Source organism: Gobius niger (assembly GCF_951799975.1).
Source record: "Gobius niger genome assembly, chromosome: 18".
NCBI classification, from domain to species: domain Eukaryota; kingdom Metazoa; phylum Chordata; class Actinopteri; order Gobiiformes; family Gobiidae; genus Gobius; species Gobius niger.
In genome coordinates, this window is record NC_136869.1 from 14,587,198 (window position 1) to 14,606,881 (window position 19,684).

General features: G+C 43.2%; 2 protein-coding genes across 3 annotated transcripts; both read right to left on the reverse strand.

The window, feature by feature from the left end:
* Positions 1 to 598: 598 nt before the first annotated feature.
* oplah (5-oxoprolinase, ATP-hydrolysing) lies at positions 599 to 11,610 on the reverse strand. The gene is made up of 28 exons (XM_079575789.1): positions 11,377 to 11,610; positions 10,826 to 11,028; positions 10,337 to 10,528; positions 9,802 to 9,916; positions 9,214 to 9,337; positions 8,356 to 8,551; positions 8,128 to 8,293; positions 7,894 to 8,032; positions 7,736 to 7,803; positions 7,083 to 7,258; positions 6,880 to 7,011; positions 6,622 to 6,734; positions 5,870 to 6,040; positions 5,624 to 5,761; positions 5,034 to 5,172; positions 4,857 to 4,969; positions 4,617 to 4,768; positions 4,378 to 4,538; positions 4,209 to 4,310; positions 3,937 to 4,111; positions 2,997 to 3,181; positions 2,707 to 2,853; positions 2,484 to 2,618; positions 2,263 to 2,412; positions 2,001 to 2,158; positions 1,675 to 1,835; positions 1,324 to 1,421; positions 599 to 945 (listed from the first exon to the last, which is right to left on the reverse strand). Exons 2-28 carry the CDS (start codon positions 10,994 to 10,996, stop codon positions 793 to 795), a joined length of 3,930 nt encoding a protein of 1,309 aa, XP_079431915.1. The 5' UTR covers positions 10,997 to 11,028; positions 11,377 to 11,610; the 3' UTR covers positions 599 to 792.
* Positions 11,611 to 11,812: 202 nt separating this feature from the next.
* On the reverse strand, positions 11,813 to 18,322 carry shrprbck1r (sharpin and rbck1 related). 2 transcript variants are annotated; one of them, XM_079576455.1, is made up of 14 exons: positions 17,678 to 18,322; positions 17,196 to 17,370; positions 16,558 to 16,632; positions 16,247 to 16,388; positions 16,025 to 16,115; positions 15,329 to 15,620; positions 15,134 to 15,234; positions 14,884 to 15,054; positions 14,151 to 14,311; positions 13,948 to 14,059; positions 13,479 to 13,658; positions 13,242 to 13,340; positions 12,974 to 13,117; positions 11,813 to 12,664 (listed from the first exon to the last, which is right to left on the reverse strand). In XM_079576455.1, exons 1-14 carry the CDS (start codon positions 17,948 to 17,950, stop codon positions 12,584 to 12,586), a joined length of 2,097 nt encoding a protein of 698 aa, XP_079432581.1. In that variant the 5' UTR covers positions 17,951 to 18,322; the 3' UTR covers positions 11,813 to 12,583. The 2 variants fall into 2 exon arrangements, with proteins under 2 accessions (XP_079432581.1, XP_079432580.1); XM_079576454.1 differs by having other exon boundaries at positions 14,884 to 15,057.
* Positions 18,323 to 19,684: the final 1,362 nt, after the last annotated feature.

Below are 19,684 nucleotides of genomic sequence, written 5' to 3' on the forward strand. Positions count from 1 at the left end.
GACAATCAGATCCATGTTTAGAGCAAATAGATTTTCATTAGAGCCTAATTCTAATCTAGAAAAGCAAGGAGCGAGACAACTTCAATTTAGCAGGTTTCCTAAATTCAAGATAATGAACCAATGCACTCAAAAAGTTGACTGCCAGGATATTTTGCATATTTTGTGGCCAAATCAAAAGAACTGTATTTTGAACCTTTGTGATGGAATGACACAACACACACCCATCTGATTTACAATTACATGGACTATCTGCGGCCATCAGCCTCCTGCTGCTCTCATTGCATATCTCTTTATCTGAGCCTACGCATGCCTGCCCTGCCTCATCATCCTTCCTCTGCTCGTTCCGGAGTTGTTGGGAGGAGGGGACGTCACTTTTCAGCAGCACCCCCCCCTCCTCAAACATGCGAAAGTGTCCTATATAAAAGCTGAACTGGTGAATATCAGTGTTGTTCTTATCTTATCTGAAATACTTTGGCAATACTAAACTAAACATGACACCGCACTATGTATAAACTTAATACTTGCAGCATTGTCTAATAATAGGAAGAACTCGACAATATAAACATCTCCATCCACTTAAACACATGCAGTTGGCTTTGCACAGTTTGTAGTTTATTAAAAAGGTACAAATCCAGTTTTATGATTCTTGTTTAGAGGTATTTTAGTTCATTTATTTCTACAGTTAAAGTGTGCGTTAGGTTTGTCACAGTATAAAGACGTCCTCCCATGATGCACAAACTCCACTCTGTCCCCCCCCCCCTTGTTGCTGACTGGTCATCTTACCCCGTCGTTTCACACTCCCTCTTGTGCCATACGGTATTCAAAGACACTGCCCCTCTCTGGAAATGTTTCATTCAAACGGCGCCGCTTAGTTTGGGGTTTTCCGTTCGCCTCCTCCCCTCTTCCGTAACCCCCTCCTCCGGGTGTGTACAGGCAGAACATGTCCTGCAAGCAGAGGGACAACTCCATATAGTGATACAACTGTGGACACTTTTTTAACCTCTTAACCCCCGCCTTAACCAGTTTGGTTCTACCCAAATCTAAAATGTTACAGCCTACAGGCCAGAGTAAGGCCTCATTTAAAAGCTAACTCTTTTTCATCACACTGCATTTTTGTGGCTTTTTCTGTTGCATTTTCTGAGCTTTTTTTTTCACTCTCAATCACTCTTTTATTGCATTGTCATCCTCGTTTTCGTCTCATTTCGTTGCCATTTCGACACTTTTTTCAAGAAGCCTTTAGATTTGGGTAAAGCCAAACTGGGGAACATGTGCTCGGTTCAGGTGGGGGTTAAGAGGTTAAAAAGGCATAAGAAACGATCATACCCCTGGTTGAAGAGTGACACTCGTCTTCGCTCCGAGATTGAGGAGTCGGCCATCTTGTCTCTTAAGAAGGTTCAGTCCTGCAGCTCCATCCTCACCACCTGAGCATCAGATTAGAATTTTAAGAAATGCAAATGTTAAATCCTACACTATGTCATTTAAAATCTTATTGGACATTCAAAACTGGCAGTGAAGAGCTAAAAACAATTTCTGCCAGACACTGAAGGCGATTTGAACGTTGAAATTATCAGTCTAGCTGATAATTTCAAGCTTCAAAACACAGGTGGGCACCAAATCAGCAGGTGTGTTTTGAGACTAAATCTGCAAAATGCTTTTTTTTTTTACATAATTTACCATCGAGACCATAGGGGCGGAAGGAGCGTCTTTCCGTCAGCACCGACAGCACCACCTCGTTTCTGAACAGGAGTTTTCGGATCACACCATCTCCTCCTAAATATTTCCCTTCACCTCCAGAGTTGGGACGTAAGGAAAACTGCTCCAAGATCACTGGATATCTAGAGAGGGGACAATCATGCTCACTTAAATAAATATTAGAGGCAGTGAACAATAGCAGAAATAGGTATATATATTATGTAATGTTAGGGCTCCATTGAAAGAGTAAAATCTGACGGGACAATCCTGGTTAAGTAACAGGAAAAAGTAGAGGATGATCTCGTCACCTCTTTTCCAGTATTTCCGGGTCAGTGATGCGGGTGTTGGTCATGTGACTGTGGACTCCGCTGCGCCCGTTCCAGCCTGGCCCTGCCCCTGCTCCCCCAGCGACAGTCTCGTAGTAGCCAACCTTCTCACTGCCAAAGGAGATGTTATTCATGCAGCCCTGGTAAAAAATAAAAATAAAAATTGGCAAATCACTTTGAATCATTTCTATCGTATTATGAATATGAATTACTACTGTGGTATATTTAAGCTTTTTTATGTTACCTGTGATGCGGAGCAAACTTCAAATGCTTTAAATATGACGTCGACAACTCTTTGGGACGTGAGCACATTTCCGCCAACCACGGCCGCGTATTGAGACGGCTGCAGGATTGAGCCCGGAGGGATGATGACTTTGATGGGGGCTAGACAACCCTGGAGAAAATATAAAAATTTAAAGTCAACCATTTACTATACGTTTACTACGAAATGCTCCGAACTGTCACCTGATTCAGTGGGATGTCCTGTCCAACCATGCAGCGTAGACAGTAGATGAGGGCTGAGAGAGTAATGGCTCGAGGAGCATTACAATTACCCCAAACTTCTGTCCCCGTCCCGGTGAAGTCAAACACTGCGCTTCCCTGGAACAATATGTAGTACACTTATGCTAATTAAAGGTACGGAATGTAGGAGCTCATTTATTTATTATCTAGGTCTATTGCCCCACACCTCTTCTTCGTTAATTTGGACTCGTAATCTGATTGGCGTCCCGTCATCCATGAAATCCTCCGACTCCACCTCCAAAGAGCCCGTCTGCTGTCGTCTGCGCTGTGCGAAGTCTCTGAGCATGTCCCTCACAGCCAGCTCTGCATTGCTCTAAAACACATGCAATAAAAGCACCCCCGTAAATGTACTATCACTACTGCATTATCAGCACGTGCAACATCTATATCACAGGAAACAAAAACACTGTTGTAATAATGTTATGTAAAAAATATTCTTCTATATCTGCCATTTACCTGAATGTATCCCATGTACGCCTGCACCACGTCCAGACCGTAGCAGTCGATCAGTTCTCCCACGAGCTGGCTGCCTCTCTGATTGGCCGCCACCTGAGCCCGCAGGTCTGACAGGTTGTCATGGAGATTGCGAGTCCCGGAGCATCCTGGATAGTCCGCCGGAGCCATGAGAGCTTCAGTTACAGCTAAAGTTGACAAAATGCAGAAGTTAGGGCCGAATGTAAACCCCCTTACCGCCTGTGAGTACGTTATCTCCAGTTCAGCTTTACCCAAATCTAAAAGCTTCTGGACTGGACCTTACAGCCTATAGGCCAGTGTCACGCGTCATTTGAAAGCTAAGACCTACAAAACTGACCTAAACATATCTTTTTCCTTGCGTTGTTGCCGTGACTTTTTTCACTCTCTTTTTCACTTCACGTTTGCCACTATTTTGCTGAATTTTCCAGATTTTTTTATGGCTTTTTTTAATTGCGTATTTGTCACATTTTTTCTGCACTTTTGAGGGGTTTTTGTTGCGTTTTCATCCTCGTTTTCTTCTCGTTTTTCGTCGCTATTTTGAAGCTTTCAGGTGGGGGTTAGGAAGAAATATGAGTAAAACAGTGTGTTTATTATATGATGCCTTCTCTTCCAAATACAGTGGGTCCTATCAGTATTATATGAATAGTGTAAGTTCAAGAAAATACATGCTAAAAAAAAACATACAAACAATATTTAGCTCCACCGCTGTTTGTAGCTAACATAATTCATCTTTGGCTTCATTGCAATATTTTACTTAACAATTTCAACAAAGTAAATTAAGCAATTGTATCAAATAACTAAAGCAAAATGTGTCCCTAAACAAGGCTAAAAATGGAAGTAAATGACAAAATATGAATACTGCATCACATAGCAGTGCGATAACAATAATTTTTCGATATCTTGTGTAGCTCTATTATTGTACCTTCTTCTTGAAAGACCCCAGCAGTGACCAGTTTAAAGGAGGTGAAAACAGCGCCCTCTTGCAGTAGGGATGTGGAGTGTGGAGGCATCGATCCTGGAGTGATTCCTCCTATGTCAGCATGGTGCCCTCTGCTGGCCACGAAGAACACAGGCCGACTCACGCTCTTTCTGAACACCTGCAAAGAAATAACAATTGACACAAAATTAGGGAAGTAACATTAAAAAAAAGTGAATAAAAAGAGATTAGGGATCTTTATGATACAATAAACTTACTGGAGTGATGACAGTGAGATCTGGGAGGTGGCTTCCTCCAGCACATGGGTGATTACTAAGAATGACATCGCCTTCTTTCAGGCTATTGCCCAAAGCTCTGATCTGCAATAAAAACCAAGAGTGAGGCACTTGTATATTTACGCTAAAGAAGGCAGTCCTGAAAACACACTTGATACTGGACAGTCTCCTGCATGGCCCCCAGGTGGACAGGAATGTGGGGTGCGTTGGACACCAAACCTCCGTCCGGCCCAAAGACAGCACAAGAGAAGTCCAGGCGCTCTTTGATGTTGGTGGAGATGGACGTTCTCTGGAGGACCCTGCCCATTTGCTCTGAGGGGAGAATAATCAAAACACAGCTGATACTTTGACCCACATTTCTTTGATCGTTCGTGTGTTCGTCTTTTGTACCCGCTATGCTCATGAAGCGATGGGAGAAGATGGAGAGCTGCACGCTGTTCAGCTCAGTTCCCAGGAGACAGTGAGGGTCGGAGCCAACATCAATACACACGTCGCCCCCTTCTGTCAGCTTGGCCACACAGCACGGCTCCACCAGGATAGTGCTGAGGAACAGAACGTGCATATTTACTTTCTGAACTGTGGTGCTGTGAACAAACACCCAATAAAACGAATAAAATACCTGCTGCTTACCTGTTCTTATCAATAATGATTGCTGGACCCTGAATGCTGTAGCCACACGGCAGCTCCTCCCATAGATAGACATTCGTGTCCAGGTATCCACCCTCAAAGTAGCACTTAGTGACCTACAAAATAAAAGTTTACTGCACTTTCAAACACCTCACCTTTTCTGAATTGTGCGATACACACTGTAACAGGCTTTGCTGCTTTTTGTTTATCCGACTTCTTAAAAATAGATTTGATTCCAGATTTTCCGCACCCCCGGACTCTGATGTCATCCACCACAATGGGCCTTCCTGAGATTGTGAAGCCGAACTCCTTCAAGTAACTACGAGAGAGAGAATACGTGACTAGTATTGCCAGTAACTCCAAAAAATACTGCATTTGACACCAAAACATCAAGACACAATGTTGGCAAAACAGTCAAACAAACATGCATGCAGAGGTGGGAACAGGTTTTTGTAAGTCGATGGCCTCACTTTGTAGACCTCTTATTCTTCGTATCCTATTTTCCTTTCATTTTCTGCATTGGAGATTGTTTGGCTGGTTTGTGAGTCCAGTGCAGGACAATAAGATGTTGTTCATGTCATTGTGAGTTAAAGGAATTGTTTAGACAAGATGTATTTTTTGAGAAGAAGCATCAAGATCTTTCACGACATGAAATCGAATCACAAATCCATTTAGTCAAGTCTTGCAACTCGACTTGCATGTCCACATCTCTGCATACATGCCTCGACATCAATAAATGCAATAATGTAATGAAAAAAACGCTATAATACCGTTTGGTGAAGGCACTACGGAAGTCTCCAGCTTTACAGGATTGTGCATTAGGAGGAAATCCAGCAGCTGTGACCATGAGAGCACAATCAGTCCCCTCGTAACGCAGGTGCAAGAAAACCTCTGTTGTTATCTGCCCACTGGGGAGAACACAAAGCAAACTCATTCTTTTGCTAACATGAGATAATAGTGAGGGATTTGCAAATTAAAGAGAGAGAAAGCAGGTCAAGCATCAACTGCCTCCTGACCTGGTGAAGCCGCGCGAGCACAGCGTGTCATGGCAGCGTTTCGAGAGATTGTCCACTCTTCGATTCAGCTCTGGGTAAGACTCTTCTTCGTATTTCAGTGAACAAGGCTCCTGCACTTCTTCAACCACATCAGCCAGGGCTAGACCATAGGCAGACAACACGCCACTGTATCTGAAGATTACATAAGGGCACGAATACATGATCTCGTAATAATAATAAGATTGTTATATCTGTTACGGCTGACAGTGTTGGGCAAGTTACTTAAAAAGTGTAATATATTCTATATAAGAGTTTATAGCTATATTATACTATTAACTATATAAAATGTAATATGTTTGTATTACATATTACTGTTTCAGTTCAAATGTAGCTGAGTTACACTACTTTGAGTTACTTTTGGCAAAATACAAAAGGAAAATAATAAGTAATAAAGGCACGGAGCAAAAATGCAGTCAGAGATTTCCTTTTCCATCGCTTTCCCCCATTCTCTCGTGTTTTGTTTTGACGACATTAACTACAGACTGCAGATCTTATACACCAATGTCCAATTTGGGCAGAGTTTGGCATTTTTATGTTCATACATTTAAATACACTTGTAACTCAAGTCACTTGAATTGTAATGACTAATATATTCCTGTATATTGTTTAAGTAATAGGTTATATTCCTTAGTTACTGAAAAAAACTAATGTATTTTTGTAACTTGCTAGTTTTGTAATACGTTACCCCCAACACTGCGGCTGATTATGCTTACTTATGAATGAAGACGCTCTTCATTCCCAAGGCTCTTGCGATGGCACAAGCGTGTTGCCCTCCGGCGCCCCCAAAACAGGCCAGCACATGTTGAGACGTATCATGCCCCTTAGCCTGAAGCAAAACTAATGATGAGTGTCCAATACATGACATTTGTGTATTCAAACTGGTCATTTTCAGGTTTTAAATATAATATGACATTAAGTGTCTTTACAGAAGGTATTATATAACCCAGGTCGACTTAAATAAATGCTCGTACCTGAGTCAGCGCTCTGATTGGTCGACACATGGCCTCATTTGCAACACGTATAAATCCCATGGCGACTTCCTCCATGCTCATCTCCGAATCGTTGCTTGGTACTTTACTGTTTTGCATGTGGTTGACTGAAGACTATAAATGTACAAATTATGAAGTGTTACAGAAGTGAAATTTTTAAAAAAAACTGGTCAATGTGGCTTTACTTGTGATTGGTTAGACGACAGGAAAGCATTGATGTCTTGGGTGAGCTGCTGGAAGTGCTTCGTTGTTTCCTCTAAAGAAAGCGGCTCATCCTCCCCGGGTCCAAAGATTTTGGGGAAAAAGGACGGCAGGAGGCGACCAAGAGCTAAGTTAGCGTCCGTGACGGTGAGGGGACCGCCTAGAACACGCAAATCACACTCACTGACATGAAGTACGTCAAAACGGTCTTGTGCAATTGCAGTGGCTTGTGTTATGACAAACAGATGTGTAACTCTCTTATTGGCTGAAAATACTGCAATATTAACATGTGGTTTGATAGTTTTGCATTTAAAGAAATCCAAGAAATGTATGAAATTTGACTGATAAATCAAAAATCCGATTATACTGTGATCCGCCTCCAAAGACATAAACAGAGAGAACATCTTGGGGCAACTGTACTACTTTGAGTTACATAATGTGCTGGACCTTTGCCAGAATTCAATACTGTGTTACGCCTGAAAGAGTTGACCAATCGGTGGTGTCGATTTTGGCTTGAGCCTTTAGGGAGGAGCGTTACCAGATACATGAGACACTCATGAGAAACCAGTGGGAAAAGGAATAACGTGAGACACATGGGAACGCTAGAAGAAAAACAGACAAAGCACACTTCTTGTACCTTTTCTGTAGCAGGCTGGTCCCGGGTGGGCTCCTGCAGACTCTGGACCAACCACAAACATCCCCGATCTTAAAGGGCAAGTCAACAGTCATGAAATGTCCCGTACACAGACGGTACAACATCATACAGTATTGCACTTCTGATTCACTGAGCCTGACCTGAAGAAGAGCCTGGATCCTCCGCCAGCCGCCACTGTGTTGATGTCCAGTTGAGGGGCCTGAAGAGTGACCCCGGCTGTTGTAGCCTCAAAGACGTGCTCGTACTGTCCCGCATATCGGCTCACGTCAGTCGAGGTCCCTGAAAGATTGAAAGATATAGATTTACTTGGGTATTTTACATCCCTGTTCATATTCTGTGCATTTTTGGGTATACCAAACTTAAAAGTGCGTTACCTCCCATGTCAAAGCCAATCACGGGTTTCTTCTCCATTTGGCTGTACGAGGTGATTGCATACCCCACGACTCCCCCTGCAGGCCCAGACAGAACAGCTCGTGACCCACAGAACTGCCCCATTGGAGTCAGTCCACCGTCCGACTGCATGAACAGCACATCCACATCCTGCAACGACGTACAGAGTCACTAAAAAGTTGGTGAATTAATTGAAAAGTGTCGATTTAGACCTTGAGGGCGTCCTTGAAACCAGCCGTGAAGCCTTTTAAATACTGCCGTATCTTGGGGGTGAGGTAGGCGTCAGCACAGACAGTGTAGCCCCGAGGAACTGCTCTGACCATGGGCATGACCTCGCTGGACAGAGACACCTGTGTGAAGCCGAGGCGCCGTGCCAGCGAGCCCACTGCCTTCTCATGATCTGACCATCTGAAGAAGAAACAAACAAAAGACAATGTTATTACTCAGTCACTATTACTTATGTGCACCTGCTATCATTATAACTATTTACTCACTTCCTTTACAGCTCAATAATAGCATCGTGATAGTAGGATGGAAATGGCTTCACCAAAAGTGTAATAACATGTCATTTATAGTAATAACGAGGACAAAAGACACACATCTAATTTATGGCATGGTAATATGGCTCGTCATACCCCTTACCCTTTGCCTCACCCAGTACAAAGACTTTAAATGACCAGGAACATGGTTAGTATTTTCTTGGTAATAACAGGGCAGCAAAATGCATTATCCCTTGTTTGCCTTAGTTACAGTGCTGCTTCCATCCTATTACAATGTTATTACTACGACGTAAAGTAAAGTACAATAAATACGCAATGCTGCTTTCAGAATGCAGAGAACTAGTTTTCATGAGAAGCCTTTCAAACCATTACTAATTAAAGCAAACTATGTCTTGAGGTCACATCTCTTAAGCACACATCCCACAAACATGTAAATCCAATCAGACCAGTGTCTTTGAATGCTTGAAGGATATGACCTTTACCATTGCACATCATCACAAAGTCACCGATAATTAATGAAATCTAAAAAGTTCCTAAGCTACAGAAGTAACAGCAGCCAGCAGTACTGACGTGTATGAGTGCAGCAGCAGGACGGCGAGACTGCTGATGCCCCGGGACAAGACCCCTTTGAGGTCCTTCTCTACTTGCTCCAAATCCAGTTCTTTCCACACTTCCAGAGAGTCACCCGTGCTGCCTGCCACAAAAAACACACAAACAAATAATTGTTTCAGGTTAACACAGAGCAATAAAGGCCTGCAAAATATCTGTGCCTGTGGTGCATGTTTTAGCTAGGCATGTGGTACTCAGTTAGCTGCAATCTTAGACTTTTTCACTTTAATTAGAGGTAATGTAATGTATGCATTAGTAACACAAGTTGTTGGGTGTTTCCCACCTATTACATCCAGTTAAGGGTCTAGGTCTATTTTAGAGCCTTGTTAGTCCTGGTTTACTAATGGTTTAATCTTGATTTGGCCTGGTGGTGTTTGGAAGGTCAAATATATCATGAGGTGGTGGTTGGGGTGAAAATTGAAGGCCACTGGTTTAGATTATTCAGCCGACACAAGTGAAAGACAGCAAAGTGACAAGCTGGGTGGCAGATGGTGTTTCAATAATGTCAGAATATGATTTAAACAAAGTCAGTGTTCTGCTAAAACACACCTGTGACACAGCGCTTGGCGTCACCTCTGGGCAGCTGACAGCCATCTTGTCTGAGAACCACTCGCTCATCCACCTCGATCACCTCCTCATAAAGCACTTCTGGTACAGCAACCTCCTTTGTGGACACATGAAAAGTTATCCCATTAAAAGAGAGAACGTTAACTTCAAACTCCAGATACAGATATGAGATAGAAGTAACCTTAAGCGCTTGCAGGCCAAGAAAAACTGTACATTGTAATCTTGCTGATAACCTTAAAGTCCGATGGATTGTGAATTGCAGCTTCCACTGTTGAGTGACCACTTGCGCCACTGATTTTACAGCATTTGAGGCCAATTAACAAGGCTTACAGATGTCACTGTCACAAATTGAAATGCAAAAGTAAAATCTGGGACATCCTAAAAAAAATTGGGCAGTGCATTCAGTTGAAAAGTGGACTCTTGCACAAGCTGCCTTTTTCTGCAAACATGTTAACTGGTAACTTATTGCACAGAGACAATTGTAAACATTAACAACAAGAGGCATGAAGTTACAAACCAAATCAAACAGCTTTGGCCGGGCCTGTGTGCCGATATGCAGCAGGTCTTTGAAGCCCTTGGTGACCAGGAGCGCCGTCCTCTCGCCCTCCCTCTCCAAAAGCGCGTTGGTCGCTACAGTCGTGCCCATTCGAATCCAACCGATCAGTGAGGTGTCCACAGGCTGGTCACGGGGGTAAGGCCTCCCGGTTTCCTGAAAAACACTTACATTTACAGAGAAACTCCAGGAAACCAAGACAAATGAGCGTTCCTTGTTTGTGTGAGCCTTCATGAACAAAGAGTGAGGTTTGTGTTTACATAAGGGTCAGGTAATACCGGCCTCTCGAATTCTTTCAATGGATCACATGTAATTTAAATTCTAATCTACTTAAGGAACATGCGTTTTTTCCAAACATACAATGGGTCACTTTGCTACACTGTGATTGGAGGCGTAATTTCCAGACAAATAGCATCAAATTGTTTAGACTACATTCTAAAACGCTTGTCTTACCTCCTCCAATACTCTTCGGATGCCCTCTGTGGGTGCATCTTTGTAGTTCTGAGGGTCCCAGGACAGCAGCTTCAGGACCCTCTCGCGTCCATCGGGCATCCGGGCAAACACATCAGTGAAGGTGCCCCCTCTGTCAATGGCAAAGTCAAATCTCCCTTTGGTCTCGGCCATTGTCTCGGAGGAGGCAACTTCTACTGGGCCAGCTGGTTAGACTGTAAAGCCAGAGCAGAGGAATCACGAGATAAGTAACATCTGTTAAGAGGAATAGGAGACCTGTGCAGGTGCAGGAAAGCACGAGGGAGGGAGGGGCAGTTCTGAAGTTTACGCACGCAGCGATGTGTCAAAGCAATACAAAAACGTGAGCCATTCACGTGGGACAAAGGCGCGCTTTATCAGTTCTTATGTTCGCTTTCACCATCTCTACTCGATGAATGATTTATGGCTTTCTTAAAACTAGCCTGTAGCTGCATAGGCGAGAATGCTGCTGTGGCCAGTTTTGACCATTTTCCCGAACGCATTCAGACAAACGGCTATTTACGCAAGCGCTAAACGTCACTTACTTTGGCTCTATCGCTTTAATCTTTGATAATCCCCTCACTGGCGGGTTCTCCTCGCGAAGCACCGTCCACAGGATCCAGTCGCGTGTCTGTACTGTCTGTACTCCACCCTGCGAGAAACTCGAGCCGCTCCGCTCAATGCGCCCCCAGAGCTGGAGCAGGGGAGACCGGGGGGAATGTGAACGCTGCTACAGGAGCGAATATCGCCGCGGCTTTATTTAAAGGACCCGCAGCATCATAAAACTGACACGTTTTTGACGTGGTTAAATCTATGATGTTCTCAGAAGATTGGGTTACGAAGTTTGTCCTTCTCAGGCTTCTGTACGGGACACAGTTGAAATGGGTGTTTTGCAAAAATGTAAACAACGGAGCGAACATATCATTTCTTCTGCATCAGTATGAAAGAAAAGTGAAGCAGTTATTTGCATTTTCAGACATTTTATTCGGGCCTGTAACAGCAGCCCCGGCGCCTTATTCAGCATCTTTGTAAGGATGTCACAGATAAGCCTGTGCACACAGTAAACGTAAAGTGTTCATAACATAAATAAAACCCATTGGAGCACATATTCTCTGTCACATAAACCCTATTGCATTACCATGATCAATAACTTCCCTGGCTACAAACATTTCTCCAATGATTCCATAAATCCACACAAATAAAGCGGATCACAAAATAATGCCATAGCCTGCTGATGAACACATCCATATATTTGACAACTGTGCACACGTCACAAACAATAATAACAGGAGAAAGTGAAAACCCAACAATAAGGCACAAAGAGTCACATTGTGGCACAAAAGTGTAACAGTCGTCTGTGCAGTAAGGCCTTTCTATGAGTCTGTTGTCATAAACACCCTGCTACTGTGATAGGTAAGTGCACTTCAGGTTAATGTGTTCAGGTATACTGTATGTTGTGCAAAGCATTGACTGCAGGTTAACTACGTTTGCTCTCAGTCATCCAGGAATTTGTCATTGTAGTCGAGGCTACTGCAGGTTTACTACTTCCTCATAAATATCCTGCTCAGTACTGTCAACATTCAGTGAAATGCGAAAGTGTTTTTCAGTGTCATAAATAACAACTATTAGTGAAGGCGGATGTGCTAAGATACACAGGGTTAACATCCCTTTAATACGACTGTTACAAAATACATTAATTTAGGTACCGTGGCTCCCTTCTCTGATCTATTCAGTCCTGTAATCTCAGTGGCAGTTCTGGCATCTTGGATGACACTTTTGGTTGTTAACATTGCAGCGACATCCTCCACTTGTGTCTCCAGGACCCTAAGGGGAAATCACACACAGAGTATTAGACTTTCCATTTTTCATATTTTTTACTTTTTTAAAAAAAACTTTTCTTATCGTGTTATATATATAGTTTTTTGTAGTTTTGCATTACTGCACGGTGCACCTGTACAGCACTTTGGGGCAGAGATGACAATGTTTTTGTAAATGTGCTTCATAAGTAAACTTGACCTTGACCACTGATTGACCAGAGAAAGCAATGGTACAATAGAAATGTATATGTTCAGTCTAAAATGTTGGGCTAATCCTAAACGTGTTCCCATTGTACACTGTATCAAAATGTGTTACCTTGGGTCCCCAGCGAGGCCCTCTGGTCACCCAGCAGATCTCTGTGTGGCAGACAGTGCAGCGTAGCCAATCACAGCCATCTCTCTTCTGGACTATGATACTACACTGAGGACAGTGCATTGCCTCACCGGACTGCACAAGCGTCTACAAAAGAGCACTGACCGGTCAGAAAACATGAGGTAAATGTTTCACTGACATATATGACATCCTGCTGAATGGACATTTAGCATTATAACTGCTACATACAGAGACTGCATGACTAACCCACCTGTAGCAGATGTGTTGTTCTTCTCGCAGCAGAGTCATTAATCGCACGAGCTGCAAGATCATCCTGATATTGCTTACAGTTCATTCCCTCATGAATAGCCTAAAAACGTAAAACCAAAGCTTTTTATGTCCACTTAAAATGAGCAACTCAAGGTAACATCATGTATAGTTAAAAAATATGAACTAAATAAGAGATCGATGATTTAGTATTGGTATTTTGTTAAATGGAGCATAGTACCTTACAGATGAGGCAGTTGTGTTTCCTACAGACAGGACAGTGAAACACATTGACAGTGTCCTCGTACACGCACCAGCCGGGACAGTCTGCAGTGGCACAATGATAACTGCCTTCACAACGAGACTCTGCCACAGCAAGACCTCTCTGCAGCCAGCGCTCATACTCCTCTGCGGAAACCAACTAAAGGGGAAACACTTTTTTAGATAAGTCTGTGTGGAGAACTAAGTCACTTTAAAAATATCTCAATGGCAGAAGTGACATTACTTAGAAAGGAAGGGTTCACTTATTGCTTTTGGTTTATACAATGTATGTTTAAATGTCACTATTTGGACAGTAACAAATTATATTTCAACCTTGATTAGAAAATGAGTACAATTTCCTCAAAATAAACTTATTTCACACACTCGCACATTATCTTACAATGACACTCTTGAAGGAGAGGAAGTCGAGGATATGTAGATCAACTCACAGCTCTGATTTCTCGCTCCTGCAGTGAGCAGGCACAGGCATATGTGTCGTCTCGGTAGGGGCAGGACACCTCCGGCTCCTCGCTCAGCATGATGACAGAGCGCAAGCAAGATCTGAAAATGCAGGCACAAAACACGGAAATAAACACCATTTGCATAGTTTCACCACTGTTGGTGAGAAGTCAAGATGTTTTACTGTCTTTACTTGCAAAAGCAGTGCAGGCACTCTCTGAGCAGGACCCCCTCCCCTGGCTGCAGCTCCCCATAGCAGATCCTACAGTCCACTGGTTCAGGGTTGGGCACCAAGTCCTGACCGTCCAACATCACTAGACGGGCGAAGTTCTCCCTGCGCTCCTCCTCTCTGGCCTGGGATCAGCGTTTGAGTCATTCCAAGTGTCAAAAAGCTCCATTACACATTTTGCAGTTCTGTGCTCATTCATGTATAAAGAAAGAGCATTTTACCACATAAAACAAAGGCATGAAAACACAAACCTTTTGTTTAACTTATATTTATTAAATGTATTATTGTCTGGAATTACAAAGTGCAGTTTTAATCCTATACATTCAGTACTGTTTGGCAGCAAAAATAAATAATACTATAATCTCCAAACTTGCATTATTTCTAGTATAAAAGTCCCCATGTGCACAATTATATTCAATTCTATGACCAGCTGCATGTGTGTATGCTCAGTAGTCCTGGTCCAAGTTTAGCAGAAGTGAGTTGTTTTGAACCCCAGCGCTCCTCAGCACCTCTCTTCTCCCTTTCTCCTTCAAAAAACAGAGACAAAAGAGAAGAGAGTCAGTCTGAGAGCCTTCACGGTTTGAAACGATTTGCAACGCATTTCTGGAAACTGCACTCTGCTTTGTTTGTTTGAAGGTGTGGTCGATTTGCTAAAGGTTGTTTGTGCACTGAAAAGTGTAAAACTCCTGTTCCCAACCTGCTGGTACTGCCGAATGGCCTCTTTCTCCTGTTGGATCCTCCTCAGCTCTGTTGCATCGGGTCGGTATCCTCCCGGGACCGCGTAGCTCTCCGGACGGTTTGTGCTGCACAGTTCACAGCCGGGACGGGTAGGTTTGTTGATGTAAGTGCAAGTAGGGCATGACCAGCCCTGCTAGAAATAAAATAAAGGAACTTCTATTAAACCTAGCAAATAAAAAGGAAACGCAGGGTAAAATGAGTGACGTTACCTGGTTAGCAGCTGTGTTAGGGCTCAGTGCTTCAGTCAGTTGTGGCATCTCAAGATTGACAAGATCCTTAATGTTACTAACGCGCCCTCTCTCGGATCCATCTGCAACATTTTGGAAGAATATGCAAACTCTACATGAATTGTGCAAAATTGTGTGTGTCAATCAATCTATTATTTGTTGTAAAAGCAGTCTTACTTATGTGGCAGCTTTTACTCAGTCTTGAAGGCAAGGTGTTGTAAGCGCGCTGGTTGTGAGACGAAGGACCGTTGGCAAAGGAAGACGAAGGACCCAGCAGGAGGACGCTCTCCTGGTCTCGTTGAAGGGTTTGGGGCGTCAGACGAGCGTGTCGGGCAGACAGCAGGTACAGGAAGGCAGTGTCGCCATCTTGTCGAACCCCATACGAGGCCAAAGAACGCAGGTCTGTGCACAAGCACTGTCCAATCACCCAGCGTTGAACCTTCGGGTGGAAGCCATACTCAAGAAACATCTGGAACAGAGAAAAAAGGGACATTGACTGAAATGTAGTAATTTAAAAAAAGGTGCATTATGGAAGTTTTTGTGTGAAAAAAACAACAACTTTTCATCAGAGCGTATTTGGCCTTTCAGTGACCCAGCGGCTGTATGAGTAACTAGCATGGCGCCTTTACTTTCAATCACAGAGGCTTCTATGACGCTCCAGGACCAGTTGTTTTTAGGGTTGCTGGTAGGTTTTCGCTGTTGATGGACCATCACAAGAAAATCTACAAAACAATTGATCCTGAAGCGTTCCAGAGGCCACCGTGATCAAAAGTAAAGGCGCCATGCTGACCACCCATACAGCCATTGAGTCACAAAAAGGTCAGTTATGCACCTTTAAGTTTCTCAATACAAAATTGATAAAAAGTCTTTAACCTGATGTTTGAGTGTTGCTGTTGTCATATGAGGGAAAACTCTCACAGTGACGCAGCAGGAAGAGGTGCAATCTTCAACCACAACAGTCAAACTGAAAAGCAGAGAGAAAACAAACTAAAATGTACAATTGGCCTAGGAAACATACATTACATTACTATAAACTACCTCTATATACACACAAACATTATAGACACATTCATGCCCTAAATTATATCACCCTACTTTAATTCTTTGTCCTCCAGGTCTCTGGCAGATGGCTGAATCTTGACTGTGGCATGTTGTCGTGCAAGAGTAGCAGCAAATGCTGAAGCAGCCTGAAGGTCACCTGCTTCAATGGCTCGGGTCAGCGCAATGCATGCGTCCTCTGATGGAGGATGGATGATACACATACAAAGAGTGAAAATGAGACAAACCAAACTCCAAGTGGCCACTGGGGGGGCTATGAAAACAACTATGGTGTGTCTGAATAAATTATGAATGAAAATAATGCAGATGACATAAAATAAATGTAAAACAGTATAAACATGTCAGACCTGTTTGCTGCAGGACGGTTGTGTGTGATGGAGCTGAAACTTGGAGAACGTCTTTACTGTTATCCTGAGATACAACTGAGAAAAGAAAAGAAAAGAAAATATATAAACATTTCACCTGCCTTGTCTCCCATGCCTGTCCAGTTTATGAAAGAGAGTGTGGTTCCCTGATGTAAAGCGACTTGTGAACACTGACTTAAGTCCGTGAAAAGAATGGACGCACTGTTTGCTTCAGCAAGGTTAATTTGTAAATCAAGTGTTTGCTCCAAGCAGTTAAAATGTTTATTTTCCAGAATAGCTAACAATGAAAATCAGTGTGTGATAACTGAGCTGTAAACGGGGCCACCACTATAGAAACACAGGATCCCTGTCTTGGTCTATTTTAGGCTGGTCACCTCTGATCCGTCCACAGGGACATTCCCAAAGATTAACATCAGCTACTTAAATGGCAAAGATTGAAAACTAGAAGGGGAGTGAAGGATATAATATATTATATTCAGACAGAGGTGAAACTCTGTAAACATTGAGCAAATTATTCTTCTCAGAAACTGTCTTCAGAGATGTGTAATCAAAGAGGTCTTTGTTTTAGCATTACATAACTTTAAACTTCATGCTTTTTTGAAACGTCACACACAACAAACCTCTGTGAGCTTCTCTTAAAGATGACAGCAGCACTGTGGCCCACTTCTGGGCCTCCTGCTCACAGCGAAAGTTAAAGCTGATTCGATCATGAGGTGGAGCTCTCAGACTCAGCTCATGACATTTAGGAGACTTCACTTCGTAATTCACAGCTCTCAGATCAAACATGGCAATTGTCTGAAAAGAGGAAGAGAAATGAGTGCATTAGTCAGAAGAATAATTGAAGTAAAATAGTCACTGCTTCTGACCATTAGTGTCTCAGTATTGCTCAGTACTGGTGTGACACAGTGCATTTGATCTGCATATTGTAATGCCACATGAACTGACTCTGCTGGACTTTCCAAACTAAAGGTCAGGGACATAAACATAGGCTGAAGTGACGACAGCCTCTTCACTTTCTCTTGGTAGATTATGTCAGTATCTGAAGTTCTGTGGGGATCTCCCCTCTCATTTACAATAACAACACTGTGGAGTGACCGCTCACCATACTACGGCCCGTCCCACTGCTCTCCTGGAGCGACAGGCGGAATTCCCCAAACTTCCCCGGGTCCATGCCGAGCTGCAGGCGGAGGGACTCGTCTCCTGCTCCGGGCAAACACAGCGGGCGAATACCAGAGTGACAAACCGACACTCGGACCGACATGAGCACGGTTTGGTCCCCGAATGGAGCCTCCGAGGCCCCATACTCCTCAGGTACAGCGGCGGCGGCGGCGGAGGCAGTCGTGTCCAGTGTCCAGCCGTCTGAACTTAGGGCCATCTCAAAATACACTCATGTAGGAGCAGCGCTAGCCACCCACTACAGCGCGGGGATAGAGCTGTTTACCTCCAGCCCCTTGCATCTCCAAGGCGTTTAAAGCGGCCCCCTTGCATCGCGGGGTCCGATTGACACTTTAGCCCCAAAAAGACGATGACAACAAAAACAACAACAACAGGAGGAAGAAGCAAGTGCGTGAACTCCTCTTATATGCGCGTAAAGACTCCAGTCCCAGGTCACGGTATCATTACAAGCTCGTTTCAGACAAAGTTAGGACATCCCCCCGAAGGTTTAAGGAAATCTCCAGCGCTTTCTAAAACAGTTTGTCCGCCAATGATCTGCTGATGTTGATGAATGTTGTTGGTTTCGTTTCTTCTCGCGCATGCGCAGTTTGTAGAATGACGTATGATTTTTGTCGACCTCATGTGTTTTCCACAGTCTATGGCGTTAACCTTGTTCAGATCAAATGCACAGCTCAGACAGATATATTGTTATGGATTTCTCTATTAATTTAACTATTTAGTACCTTAGTTAAAATATCCAATATTAATTACTCGAAATCTTCAGCTGCGCAGTAAGACAGTAAAGCGTCCATGTAAAACCACTAGAGGCCAGCAAAGTACCTTTTAATATTTAATGAATGGCAAGTAGCCCAGGCCGACTGCTTTTTTTAGACTAAAGGTTCCTGAAGGATCTGACAAGTACAGTCTTACTTTAATTGTGTTAATTGTTGATGCTTTAAATAATGCAGCAACTAAATCATTTGATAGCCCCATCCAAGATTGTATTCTTACGTACAATTAATGTTATGATAAAGAGCCATATTTACAGGGGAATCCATTATTTTATTTTAGGTAATATTTACATGAAAAATTGAAAATGTTGGCATTATTTAGCTTTTAACCTCTTAACCCCGACCTCAACCGAGCACATTTTCTACAGTTTGGCCCAAATCTCAAAGAGTCTTGAAAAAAGTGTCAAAAATGCAACAAAAGAGCGGCAAAAACGTGGCAAAAAGGCAATGAAAAATTGTCCAAAATGTGTCACAAAAGAGCAACAGAATAATTACAAAAAGTAAGGAGAATGTGGCAAATGTGACGAAAACGCATTTAAAAAAAGCAATGGAGAAAAAAAAGTAAAACAACGCAAGAGAAATGATCCGTTTTGTAGATTTGAGCAAAGCTGAAGTGGAGAAAATACACTTGGGTTAAGGCGGCGGGTTAAAGGAACAGGCCACCGTTCTTCCATACTGAGATATGTTCTTACCTGAGCTTAGATGAGTTGATACGTACTTGTCTGGTCTTTGTGTGTGCCCGTGGAAGAGTGTGGTCGCTTCCAACTACCTTCCAACTCCTTGTTTGGAGCAATAGGAATATGCTGGGAGAGGCTAAATGCTGACAACATCTTTGGTCGTTTTGCGTGACTGAGGGCACGCAAAACGACCAAAGGCATTATTCATTCACTCCGCACTCGGTGGTGATAAGCTGTTAGTGAAGCCTCAGCCGCCCTGGGGCAGACTGTCCATTTACCACGTGGCTATATAATGTGTTGTTCATATCCTGAGCTTTTATTATGTCAGTGCCCTCTGCTGGACACGTGTGGAACTCTTTCCTTTTTTTAAATTTAATGCCCCCAAGTGGCCCGAGTGGTTTAACATACTCTGGAATTTATGCTCTACAGGGCAGGGGCCGGATCCTCTCAGGCCGTATGTTTGACACCCCTGGGTTAAATGCTTCA